Source organism: Stigmatopora argus, chromosome 20 (assembly GCF_051989625.1).
Source record: "Stigmatopora argus isolate UIUO_Sarg chromosome 20, RoL_Sarg_1.0, whole genome shotgun sequence".
NCBI lineage: Eukaryota > Metazoa > Chordata > Actinopteri > Syngnathiformes > Syngnathidae > Stigmatopora > Stigmatopora argus.
The window spans coordinates 2,911,592-2,924,221 of NC_135406.1; the positions used below are offsets into that span (position 1 = coordinate 2,911,592).

At 48.5% G+C, this 12,630-nt stretch overlaps 2 protein-coding genes and 1 long non-coding RNA gene across 3 annotated transcripts; 1 reads left to right on the plus strand and 2 right to left on the minus strand.

The window, feature by feature from the left end:
- The first annotated feature begins 47 nt into the window (after positions 1-47).
- Positions 48-813, plus strand: LOC144065349 (uncharacterized). The gene is made up of 2 exons (XR_013297158.1): positions 48-251; positions 354-813. It is a non-coding gene; the product is annotated as an uncharacterized LOC144065349 (long non-coding RNA).
- Positions 814-976: 163 nt separating this feature from the next.
- Positions 977-6,985, minus strand: LOC144065348 (protein phosphatase 1 regulatory subunit 14B-like). Its single transcript, XM_077588075.1, has 5 exons — positions 6,370-6,985; positions 5,981-6,240; positions 2,732-2,815; positions 2,637-2,669; positions 977-2,565 (listed from the first exon to the last, which is right to left on the minus strand). Exons 2-5 carry the CDS (start codon positions 6,182-6,184, stop codon positions 2,497-2,499), a joined length of 390 nt encoding a protein of 129 aa, XP_077444201.1. The 5' UTR covers positions 6,185-6,240; positions 6,370-6,985; the 3' UTR covers positions 977-2,496.
- Positions 6,986-8,639: 1,654 nt separating this feature from the next.
- Positions 8,640-12,378, minus strand: LOC144065769 (RELT-like protein 1). Its single transcript, XM_077588880.1, has 7 exons — positions 12,234-12,378; positions 10,761-10,976; positions 10,096-10,167; positions 9,534-9,588; positions 9,089-9,361; positions 8,856-8,982; positions 8,640-8,771 (listed from the first exon to the last, which is right to left on the minus strand). Exons 1-7 carry the CDS (start codon positions 12,256-12,258, stop codon positions 8,673-8,675), a joined length of 867 nt encoding a protein of 288 aa, XP_077445006.1. The 5' UTR covers positions 12,259-12,378; the 3' UTR covers positions 8,640-8,672.
- Between the last annotated feature and the right edge of the window lie 252 nt (positions 12,379-12,630).

The window sequence follows — 12,630 nt, forward strand, 5'->3', positions numbered from 1 at the left end:
CCGCAGATCAATGCAAATAGATTTAATACGCTTACAGTGGCCGGCTCACGGCTCCCTTTCGCTCTCTTGAACGTCTAATCCCCGCCGATTAAGAGACGGCGCTCCATTCGGGAAGACGCCGTCCCGTCGAGAACTTGTCCAGAGCGGCCGGAAAAACCAGAAGCACTCTGGAGACGGCGGAGGAGGGTCTCAACGCCGAGTCGGAAAAGACCAGCACCCGGCTCGTCATCGATCTGACTCTGGAATCCATGGTGAGTGCGACGAGATAGCCGGCCGGCGGCGAGCGCGTTTCTCGGGACGGTCGGGGTCACCTGGCGACGTGGAGTGAGAGTTTTTTTGCGCTCCTCCGGCAGGAAATGTCCCAAGAGCAGTTTGAGTCGGTGACGTTGAGCGTGGAATCGCTGCTGCGGGACGCCAACAGCATGCAGGCGCAGTGCCGCGAACGCAGCGAGCAGCTCTCGCTGGCCGCCACGCAGCTGCGCGTGGAGTCGGCGGCGCTGCGGGAGCAGTGCGAGGCCTCGCAACTGCAAATGGCGAGCATACGCCGACAGCTGGACGAGCTGCTGGAGACCAAGCGAGCCTTCGAGGCCCGCGAGAGGCAGGCGCGCAAACTCAGCAAACAGCTCTGAATGGGCGCAATCCAGCATTTAGCAAAATATAGACTCTTTGGCCAAGCGGGGGGGGCCCCATGCCGTACCTTTTGCTACCCGCCGCGGCGCGGACGATGCCACGGGAAGGTGATCCTTCGACGTCCGCCGTCAAAATGTTCGGGAAAAGGCGGTCTTTGTTTCTCTGAATAAACCACTGTCTGAATTTGGGGATAAAAAAAGTTTTCCTTGACTAAAACAAACACATTTAGCAACAAAAACTAGTTTGAACATTACATTCACTCACCGATAGAGGGAGCCAGCATACTACTAGTAATGTATGCTAATTCCTTTTCAAAACAACGCACAAAATGGCGATGACAACAATGTAAAATTGGACATTTTTATTAAAGTTGCATAAAAGTGTAACAAAATTGGACAAAACCAAAACCTGTTGTTTATATTGCTACATGAGTTGGTCAGATTGATGGAATTGTCCCCAAAGCTACCAGCACTCTTTAGCTCTTTTCGTATTTCGCCTCAATGACAATATTCACCAAATGTGTTTTTAGCAATTTTTCCCAACAGTAAAAAAAAAAAAAATCTCAAAAATTCTAAAAAGTTCTCACCCAAAACCTGGATTATGGCAGAAGAAACCACTCCAACGCTCTCGACTGTGATTGAACTTTTCTCGGGGGACGATCTTCACGTTCTTCTCAATCATTGCCCAAAAAAGCGTAGGACTGGTTTTTTTTGCTCGCGTGAATCCAAGCTCTGTCGAGAAAAACGCCTGGTGATCGTATTTAAAAAACAGACCGGTAAATATGGAGAACATGGTCTAAAACGGGATCACCGCATCAAGGCCTAAGTATCAAACACTCACTTCTAAAAAAAAAAAAAATCAACACAACCTAAAAAAAAAAAGAAGCTAAACACGAGAATCTCTGCTTCAAAAATCTGTTTCCACTTGAAAAAAACAAAAGACTTCCATTTATTTGGTTTGCGTGACATAAATAATACCTAAGGCAACATCTGTTTCTTAAAAGAAAACAAGCAAGAGGGTGAAAGACGGGGTGGCCATCAGTCGCCACCTTTTTGCTTAAAAAAACAAACAAATTGCATTCCAGAAATGGGGACTTCATTAAATTTGAAGTCATCAATACAGTCGCCCTAAAACACGCTTGAAAATATTCATTAAAAAACGCAAATGAGTGGCATAACCCTTAAAATCGAGATCGAAATGGAATTTTCAATCAATTCAATTTCCTATTTGTCCTGCATTACTTTCCAAACTCTTTGATGAAGCCGTTGCGGAAAATCCGAAAAATCCAGCACTATTTTTCAAGAAAAAAAAGTCCCCCAATTCTGGAATGCCCCCCGTCAGAAAGTATGCCCAAAATGTCAACGCCAAAAAAAGTAGAAAGAGCAGCAGCGAGAAAAAGAAGTATAATAATTATAAAAAACAACAAGGCAGCTCAGTTGGACAGAAAAAAACAAATCCGCTAAAACAGGAACCAGTCCTTTACCAAAATAAAACCCACTTTCTCGTAGGGCACAGCGGGGGGAAAAGAGCAAAAAAACAAAACCATCGTAGCCTTTAGCAACCGGAGGGAATTCCGCAAAACCTAGCGTACGCGAGTGTTATCTTTGCGCTACTGTCGGTGGTCGGAGCGCGCATTTCGCCGCGGTCCTTAAACGCATCTCGGGGCGGTAAAAAGGAGGCATTGGTGGTGTACAGTGAGGTTCCCAACCTCGACTCCGCTAGGACGTCGGAGACGTAAGAATAAATCGACGGGTTCTACGTTTGACCTGACCAAACAGTCGGACTAGTCTTCCCTTAAACTCCAGCACTCGGCGACGAAAAGGGGGAGGGGCGAGACGAGGGGGGCGGGGCGGGGGGCGTCAGTCCTCATTTCTTCTGAGGCGTGGACAGCTTCTGCATCCCCCGGATCTTGTCCAGGAGCTCCGAGACAAAGTCCTACGCCAAAAAGGACACGCTTGAGCCACAAAACAAACGGCTCAAAACAAGGTATTTAGTAGTCTTCTTACCTCGGTGGGTTTGAAGCAGTCCACCAACAGGTCCTGCAAGATATGCCGTTTATTTCCAGAGCGGTTTGAAAAAAAAGGCTTCAAAGCTCTCCTACCTTAACTCTAGCGCCCCGCTCCACGTCGCTGGGCATGTCCAGCAGTTCGTCCACGTCTATCTCCAGCTCTGGGATGGCTTCCTCCTGAAAAGGTAAATAAAACGTTGACTGGGAAATGGAATGGGAGCTTTGTACTAGTACAAGCATGTGTATTACAAGAACACATATACCTACTTCAATCTAGGGCAGGTACACAAACAAAAGTACACATGCTGATAGTACATGTATACTTGTACTACAAGAACCTGTAATACAAGTTCACCCAAGTACTACAGGTGGGCTGTCTTTGTTTGTATATTGGCCTAACTCTAGCTGCTCTAGCAGTTGTTGTACCGAAAATGACCACCAGACGGAGACATCCGACCATGTGCAGCGAAAATGACAAAACAAAGGACGCGTTTTCAAACTCTCGAACAGTAACTAACATTCACACAGACTCGACGCCCCCCCCCCCCCCCCCCACTCAAGGACACCAGGGAGCAAATTTCCCAGATTTTGCAGTATGCGGGGGAGTCTATTTTTTTTGACAACGCGCAGGGGGGGTCACAGAATCGTAGTGTATAACTCCTATAGCATATTGACGTGCTTGTCCAGGAATCTCTTTGGTCCACCCCGCCTCCTTGGCCACGATTTGCCCACAGCAGCTGTCCTCTGCACCTGCCCGCCACGCATCAACAAACACCACCATGCTCCATCCCACCCTGGTATCAACATGTGGATTAATAGGCGCACTATTTCTCGTGGTGGAAGGACATTTGACATCAAATTCTCTTTGGTGGACTTCCCAAACAATCTCCCAGACTGACTTGCAGTCAAGTCCGCTTTCTGCAGGCGCCCTTTGCGCACCCTTGGAGATGATTGACTCCCCCACGCACTATTCGCACACTTCTGCGACCCCCCCCTCTTCCAAACAAGGCCACCGTACGTACACTTTGCTTCCAAAGTGATAAGAGCATAATCTTAGTTAAAGACATCCCACTTGGTGCAAGCTAAGTGTCACACGAGAGCGCCATGACGCAGATGAGCTCCTATCCCGTTTGACCACTTTTTTTCAAAATGTGCCAAACACGTCTGGCAGCTTAGTGAAAATAAGACCATCTTACGTCCACCAAAAGTGACGGGAAAAATATCTGTACGGTAGTACGCTCTCTTACTCTAAAAATGGAGATGGCCGCTAACCGAACAACAGCGCGGAGACCGCTCGCGTACGACGTTAGCGCGCTAAACGGGTCGGCGCGTCCAAGGGTGACGTAGACTTTGGTTTCACTGGAAAATCCAGATCACCCGTGTGACTTTAGCTCCTCCAGTGTTACTGTGGGCGGGTCACAAGGACAAATGTCACGCTCCCCCGCTCGAGGGGTGACGTCCATGTACTTTTCATTGACCGGGGGAGTAAAAATAGACCCGGCAATGTTTTGGTTGGCCCAGATGGAAGGGGGGGGGGGTCGCTTGATGACAGGCCAGACGGGAAGCCGGAAGGGGGCGGGGCTAAACTCATTGTCTGCCTTTTACGTGAGTGACGATCACCTCAGAAACTTTCACTGGGAATTGAAACGAATTGACCCAAAAAAAGGGAGGGTGGAGCCTAAATACGATCATTAACTGCCATCCATCTCAGTTTGAATGGATTTTGGAGGGGGAAAAAAAAGGCTATTTAGCTGCCAAGATTATAGATTGACATAATCCATGCACACATTCTCACTACAAGTGCAGCAGAGATTAAGAGCAGATTAAAAATAGAAATGCACACAAACAAGAGTTAATCCCCATGAGCGCAAAGTCAACGTCGGCAGTTCAAACGACTTGGAATGACTTCCCGTGACTAAACATTCCAACGACTGACTCACGCGGCTTTCTCAACATCATTCGGACGTGCCGACGGCTCACGAGCCCACTGGAGGAAGTCGGTTCCGCCGCGTGAGTCAACTCCAGTGACTCCTTTGATTGGCTCTCAACAAGCATAACACGCCGACTCCGGAGTTGAGCAAAAGATGGCGTACGAAGCCACGTGTGAACTATTAACACAAACATGCATGTGTGTGTGTGTGTGTGTGTGTGTGTTGGGTGGGGGTTGCTTGCGGAAACACACTGGGGTCTTTCACTTCCTGCAGTGCAACAAGCACTTTTTGTGGCGGCCCTCTTTTTTTTTTTGCTCACTCAGACGGTCGCTGTTTGCTAGTTTTTTTTTTTTAGGCCTTGGATGTCCGGCTTGTCATTCACTTTCTTCTCCACAAATCCAATGTTCCCATTTTTGCCTATTAGTACAAAAACGCACACTTTGGCGACATTATTCTGGAGCGGAAACTTCCCGTTCAATCGGACGGATGCCTTCAAATGCCAGCATCACCATCGACCCTAAAATCCTTCCTTTGCAATTTCCCCCGGCATTTTGGCGCCATTGACGTCCGATTGATGGAAATTGGCAGGCATGCGGCGCTCATTGAGAGTCTCATAAAGGCTCACGCACGTGGCCGACAAAAGGACAGGAAGACACTTTGCTCTCTGCTTCCATTCTGTCCAATCGGGCCTCGCTCGCTGTGGAAAATATCCTGAATAAAGATGCCGGACGAGACAATCGGCCCTTATCTATCACCTGTTGTCACCAATGGGCGTCGTACACAACAGGCGAGGGTCCTGGGGTCTCGGTACGCTGGCGTATCTCTTAACCGTGTCTGAATCCATTTTTTTTGGCAGAAAGTCAAAGGCCATTGATCCGAAATCCCCCGAGGAGGACTTCATCGGTTCTTCCCGCCGTTTAAACGTTTCTCCGTCGACGGCCGGGCGTGGGGTCGGAGTAGCGCTTCCCGCCGACCCGCTAAGTCGACGTCGCCTCCGCGCCCGGAATAGCATGTGGGTCACGGTCGGCTCAGGAGAGTTGACGTGAGCCTCGAAAGCTTACCGGGCGCCCAGCGTTACCGAGGAGGGCCTCCATGGACGTGGACGGACCCCCACGGGCAAATGGGCTTGCGGCCAAGGCCAAGGCCTCAGCGGGGAGGTGGAATATGACACAGGTGTGCGTGCACAAAAGAGCTTTGGACCAATGAGAGGGCAGAGTGCTCTGCTGGTCTCGTGGCAGGCCTATAAAGGCGACGCCAGCTATGAATAGCCGACCTGAGCTCGCATGCGCAATTGCCATTCATTCTCCAACAATGCCGTCTGGCTATCAAGAGTCCACCCCCCTAAAGAAGGTGAAGACCCCCCCCCCCCACCCCCGGAAGACACGAGTCGTCGGATCGGCGGCGACTGTACCTCGCAGTCGTAGAGGTCCGTTAGCTGCTCGATGATCCATTCCTCCAAATTGAGTCTTTTCCTCAGTTCCTTGCGGTCATATTTGACGGTGACACGTCCCTGTTTCCGAACCGGAGTCTCGGGTTCCTCCGCCGCGGTGCCGGCCGGCGTCTGGAAATACACCCGGGCTTGAGGGCTCGTCTCCGGGCTCGTCACAGCCGCCATTCTCGCTGGGTTCGAGATCCGATCCAAGCCACCACCCCCCCAGCGGGCTGGAGGTGCTACACAAAAAAGGGAGGGCGTGTGAGATCGACGCTCTCGATAAAACTCGTCAAAAAAGGAGTAGCTTTTGTCGTTGAAATAAAGTCACCGGCTTGTTGGCCTATATACAGCATGCAAACCGCACTTACATAAAAAGGAAGGTTGGCAGGCAGGCAGGCGGACCACTCACTCACTCACTCACTCCTCTTTATCCAGTACAAAGAGAATGCACGTCCCTCTAGCCGTTTTTTTTCTTTCTCCCCCTGTCCCTCTCTCTCTTTTCCTTCCACGCGTCCCCAGTGAGCCGCGCGTGCGCGTGTGTCTTTCCTTTCTCGAGCCACAGAGACCATAAAAAGAAGAAGAGGCAAGACTACAATCTGGAGTTTTTGGTCTCCTCCCCGGAAGGATCTCGAGACCCACCTCTCGGTGCAAATGGGTTGCACGTTTAACCCCGTCAATGGCAGACGGTGTTCATTTTGGAGAGAAGAAAACAAGACTTTTTGTTAAAAACAAACTGTTCAACTGTGGAAAAAACTGGTTCTTCTTCTACGGAAGCCAACGTGAAAAGAAAATAGACGAGTAGGTCGGAAATTTACGCTTGGCTGACCGTAAATGTCTTTTAAAAATCGCTTTTAAGTACATAATAGCTCGAATTGATGCACCAATCTTGAAAAAAATTATTTGTCAAGCGCCAGTGTTTCAAACGGGCATTAAGAGAACAAAATCACATTTCCATAGAGAGACTGCCACCTATCGGATTCAGTCGGCATTGCAGCAAACTAGCATTTTCTTTTTTTAATCACACACACAAACACCCCAAAAGTATGAAAGACTCATTTGTATCATTTTTTTTAAATGTTTGTGTGTGATTAAGAAAAAAAGCGCTTCCGTTTTTCCATCACCAATGGTGACCGCCAGAGGGCAGTCTCCCTATGTCTCTTATGACTTAAGAGAACTAAATGGCATTTACATGGGGAGACCGCCGTCTGGCGGACACTTTTGGTATTGCAACAACCGAGGAGCGTTTATTTTCACACATGCAAACCCCCCAAAAATTTATAGGGCTCATTCGAATCAATTTTCAGCAATTTTATGTATTTTTAAACAAGATTCATGTCTTATTTAAGTGAGTAACCAAAATGAACCCAAGTTTAATTTTAATATTCAGTTTTAAATGAGTTTATTTTGGTTACTCAATTTAAATAAGACACGAATCCTGTTTAAAAATATATAAAATTGCTAAAACTTGCTAAAAATTCAACCCTTAATGTCTTTGGGACTACATTGTGTGTGTGATTAAAAAAGGGGAAAAAAGGCTACTTGTGGTAATGCCGACCAAATCCGATAGATGGCAGTCTCTCTATGGAAATGTTATTTTGCTCTCTTAAGTGCCTGTTCCGGTTTACAAAATAAGGACTGGTGATGGTTTTAACTGGGATGTCATACACCAATAAGGGATAGTTAATTTTTGATATTTTTATCAATTACACGATCTTTTTTTTTTTACTTTTAATAGGCCGAAATAGAATAAATATATTTTTATTTTAAATATTTTTTTCAAAAATGGTAGAGCGTTTGCAATCAAAGAGCTGCAACTAAATGCATGTATACATACCTCTTTATTCTCTGTCTTTAAATAATTAAAAAAACACAGCACAAATGCATAACAAAACATCAAAATAGCGAGGTGATAAACAAATCGAAAAAAAACGGAGAGCAACCCTCATAAAAACGAGAGATGACGTCAAGGCACTCTCACTGAAGTTGACAGCCTCAATTGAATATGAAAGCAAAACAATAATAAAAAGACCAAATGGACCAGGACCCTTTAGACCGTGACAAAACACCAATGAAATGCTATCCATTCAATAAACTTGACCTGAAGTCATTTAAAATATAAGGCGTAAGTGCGGCATACTGTGACAATACGTGTCCGAGTACAACGTGTCATTAGAAAAAAAATATATCCTTATTTAAATCCGATACTAGTACCAATAGGGTACGAAAATGACAGTATCCCTCCGTCTGTCCAATCTGTTGGATGTCTACTCGCGATCGACTCACGGGTGCGGGGGTGCGTCTTTTGTATAGATACCACCAGAGGGTGCAAGACTAATACACAAGCGAGTGAAAAGGATATGCGGATGCTCACGTGGCGCTTAGCGAGCTGCGTTGGTACCGAGCGGGCGCTTCTCGCAAACCAAATGATAGACGAAAGAAACACTTGCGTCGCTCGTCCGACCGCTCACGATATGGCTCGTACGCGTCCGCCATTTTGTCGGGAGGCTTAAAAATGTCTTTGGCAAAGCTGGCGAGAGGAGGATAGGGGCAAAAAGGTCAGTCAAAGGAAAATGGAGGAGATGCCGTTGGTTAAGTTACTCACCTCCGTTTCTCTGTTGTCTTTGTCCTCCTGGATAAACACACAAACAAAAGATTTACCGTATTTTCAGGACTATAATGCGCATATATATATATGCCATGCCTGGTTGCGTCTATAAAACGGTGCGCCCTTTGTGTGTGTAAAATACAGAAATAGCACTCGTTGTTGACACTGCGGCAAAAAATACGAATAGTCGTGAAAATACGGTATATTGCAAGTCAATTCAACTCATTTGGACGACCAAGCCAAACTCACCTCCTGGGACTCGGATATCGTCCGGGAATTGGACACGGCGTCCTCGGGTGGGACGCTCCGACCGGGATCCCCTGACAGAAGGCTCCGTCTTTCTTTGGTAGGTTTGTCCGATTTGGTAACGCGGAACCTGAACGGGGGAAAAAAGTCAGCGCTCATTTTGTTGTTGTTGCCTTTTTAACCTCCACGCCAGATAAATGAGGGCCACGGAAGGTCGGAATACGGCGGGCGCCCACCTGCCCACGGACAGGACGGTGACCTCCCCGTGTTGGGCGCGGCGTGGCTCCGCCCTTCGAGCCGCCGGCTTGATCATCAGGGGCCACTTGCCCCTCTGGTTGCAGCGCGTGCACATGTTTTTGTGGCCGGCCGCCCCGCCGATGGTGTGCAGGTGGTTGCAGGTGTGCTTGGGGGCCGTAGGCGGGGCCGTAGGCGGGGCCGTAGGCGGGGCCGTAGGCGGGGCCGTAGGCGGAGCCTCCGGGGACGTGGGCGTGGCCGGTGGGGAGGGGGCTCTGCGCGAGACAGTCTTCGTTCAAAACCAATCAAATCAATCTATCGCACTCGTTGCTAAATTAGTCTAAACTCATTCATTACTTTGCCTGTTCGAAATGAAAATGGCGTTACTCCGCCACCTGGTGGTAACGCTACCACATAGCAAGGCGATGACAATTGCAGTAGACTTACCCATCGGAATCGATGCTGTTATCTGGAAACATTGCTTTAAAGGCATCGGTGTTGGCTACAAAAAAAAATGGAAAAGAGAGACACACACGTCACCAAAACGCAGAAATGAGCCACTTGTTTTTTTGGGCAATGTAAAGAATAAGCGCTTGACAGTTACAAAGTACCAGTTAATAGCGATTTGGGATGATAGTGTGCTGTGCACACGCATGTTATGTTATGTAATGTATGCTACCATTCGGAAAATGTGACTATGGTTAGCATAGTTCACAAAACCAAGTAAAATGACAATGGGAAAATATGCTTTCCATAGCTGACTGCATCCATTCACCCTTAAAGCAATTGGACGCCCAGCGCCGCCAATGGCAGCCGAATGCTAAGTCACAGTTGTTATGGAAGTGAGCCCCAACCCTGGGACGTCTGACTCGCCCTACTCGGCGCTTATCGGCCCGCCGCATTCTCTTATCACGGCACGCCACAGCAGCACGGCGTGCTAGCTGGGGTCTTTGAACCGCTCGCTTTCCAGTCCGCCAAAGTGTGTATGTGAGGGGGGGGGGGCACTCACCTTCATTTTTCATGATGTAATGGACAATCTGTCCCACGGTGTCATTGTTTTCACTCAAGGTGTCGTTTAACTCTGCCACAAAGAAGAAAACAACAACAGCGTGTCAACACCGTACAATTGTGGGAGCTCATTTTTGGACATGGTTGACATGGAGGACATTTTGGAACATCTAGAGAGCACTTTCTTGCTTCCAAGTAACTAACACAGGCGCTCTTGTGTTCCTCCAGAAGGAATGCAGGGTCCGGTGCCTAACGCAGACTCGCGACCGACCGGCGCTTCACGGTTGTCGGACACGAGTATCGCGGTACGCTTTCGCTCCACGGCGGTCGACAAGCTCGCATTGAAAACGGGAGGGGACCCCGTGACCTCGTCGCCGTGGTAACGGCGGCACACGACGGGCTGCAGCTGTCACAGTGACAGCCCTGGGAAATTGAAGGAATTTGCGCGGCGCCAACAATGCGCTTCCTGGTGCACAAATAGGCAATAAGCCAAAAAGCTACGGGCTGTACTTGATCGAATTTATTTTCCGAGTCGACATGGGGTGTCTTTTCATCTCAGAAGCGACAGCTTCTGGCGTTTGAAATTTGCTTAATCTGAAAAAGACTGCTTTTCCGGTTTTTCCTTTCCCAAAAATACTAGCAAAGCCACGTGGCCAACTCTCTCACCTGCTCCCAGTTCCAGATCCTTCCCCTCTTGGTCCTCCGGCGTTCGGTCGTCTTCGGCGGTGGTGCAGCGGTAGCCCTTGCGCTTGAGAACGTGGCAGATGACCACCCCCAGCAGCCCCAGGAGGAAGAAGACGGGCACCAGCACAAAGGCCATGTACTCCGGGTTGTTCTCCACCTCGGCCCCGTCATTCTTCCCGCTTAGCGTTGTCTGACCCGCTAGAGGACGGAGGGCAAAACAGCGTTAGGTCGGTAGGTCGGGCGGGCGTCACGGCTTTGGGGCTCACTCTGGATCACAGAGTTTAGGCGGCGGGGGTCCAAATGGATCGTGTGCGGTCGATTGGTCGCGGTCTTTTGGTCGCCCCGACCAAGACAACGGGCGACCAAAAGACCGGCGACCAAAACAAGGTAAAACAACACGGTCTACACATCAATAAAAGCCAACAAAGGCCATGAGTAGTTTCACTGAGCCGACGTGTGAGTGTATAAGTTTGTATATACATGCGTTGTCCCTTTAAGAAGCGACGTCAGTCAGGGTCTTAACAAGTTCTCCAACAAAAAACAATAAAAGTCTGGGAAATTTGGAGCTTTTCTTTAGCCTAATAATTACTAGGGCATTAAGTATGACTAAATAGTCATTCGCAGTTTGTATTTAGGGAATTTGAGCAATGATCTAAATGGTAATTATCAATAACCTTCCGGGCGACCAATCGACCGTGTACCAAATGGATTGGGTGTCGAGACTTCCAATTGGCGCTGAAAGTTTCGGAGGTGAGGGTTTATTCCTAAGAGTGAACCATGGCCATCTACTAGAGATCCACTCATTGGTGGGAGGGTAGATGAAGGAAGAGTCAACCATTGACTGCTCTAGATGTCGAATCTATCTGATATGGGAGCGAAGAACGCCAGCCTCCCATTGCCAAATGGATTGGACGCATCCTGGCGGTCAAAAAGTTTGGGAGGGGACTGTTTAATAGCGATCAAGGGAAGCTCCACGTCCGATATTTGCGAGGGCTTTTGTCCGATTGACCGCTTGACCCGGGCGGTCTCGTGCGCGTTCTCCCATTGTTCCACTCGCGTGAACTTTACTCAGAATATTTGTTTTTGCGGACGATCGCTCTCTGCGTCGTACGTCGTGCGGCGTAACCTGTCCGACCATGGTTGGAAATTTCAAAAGGCCAATGTGGTGCCAAGAAATGATCATATTCCTAAACAAACAAAACGAGTAGAGGCGCTTTGATCCACTCTTTGGGCTTCGTAGAAAAAAAGATCACGTTGATCTGGCAGAAAATAAAGCCAGATCACAGAGACATTTTCAGGACATGATGTCCAAATGGAAAATAACCTTCAGTGGGGGAGCCCTCGCTCTCGCTATACGTTGGGGAAGTTGGACAAACACATCTGGAGGTGCCGAGACCAGAAGGCTCGGAGGGCATGCGCACAAAGGACGCACAAGTCATCGGTTCGGACACTTACTCGTGACGACCACTTGGTCACCCATGGAGGGGCGGCAGCTGGCCGGGATGCCGGTGATGTTTCGGGCAACCTTCAGATCGCACGCACGCACAGCCACTTATTTTTTGGTACTACAACGTCAACGTACTTCCTTATTCCAGTGCAGCGAATACGCCCTGTTCTTAAAGGGGCAGGCACGTTTATGGCGCACATTGATTGGGCAACCACCAGGTGGAGACAGACAACAGACTACTATACGCACAGTCATCTGACGTGAGCAATGCAACGTTGTAAACACATTGGATTTATTTTTTGTTTTTAACATCAGATGAACCAGAGTTACTTTGTTTTTACATCTCATATTGCCTCCCACCGACTCGTTGGCTGCCAGTGACGGCAATAGAATTCCAATTAGGTA

What these genes read in the sequence shown, in the direction of transcription:
- LOC144065348 (XM_077588075.1), bottom strand. Translation starts at nt 6,184, where the DNA reads ATGGCGGCTGTGACGAGCCCGGAGACGAGCCCTCAAGCCCGGGTGTAT. An exon ending in CGGACCTCTACGACTGCGAG is followed by an intron (nt 2,816 to 5,980) that starts GTACAGTCGCCG and finishes TTACCTTTTCAG; the next exon opens with GAGGAAGCCATCCCAGAGCT. An exon ending in AGCGGGGCGCTAGAGTTAAG is followed by an intron (nt 2,670 to 2,731) that starts GTAGGAGAGCTT and finishes CATATCTTGCAG; the next exon opens with GACCTGTTGGTGGACTGCTT.
- LOC144065769 (XM_077588880.1), bottom strand. Translation starts at nt 12,258, where the DNA reads ATGGGTGACCAAGTGGTCGTCACGA. An exon ending in AACAGCATCGATTCCGATGG is followed by an intron (nt 9,362 to 9,533) that starts GTAAGTCTACTG and finishes TGTCTCGCGCAG; the next exon opens with AGCCCCCTCCCCACCGGCCA. An exon ending in CGATATCCGAGTCCCAGGAG is followed by an intron (nt 8,772 to 8,855) that starts GTGAGTTTGGCT and finishes TTTTTGCCGCAG; the next exon opens with TGTCAACAACGAGTGCTATT.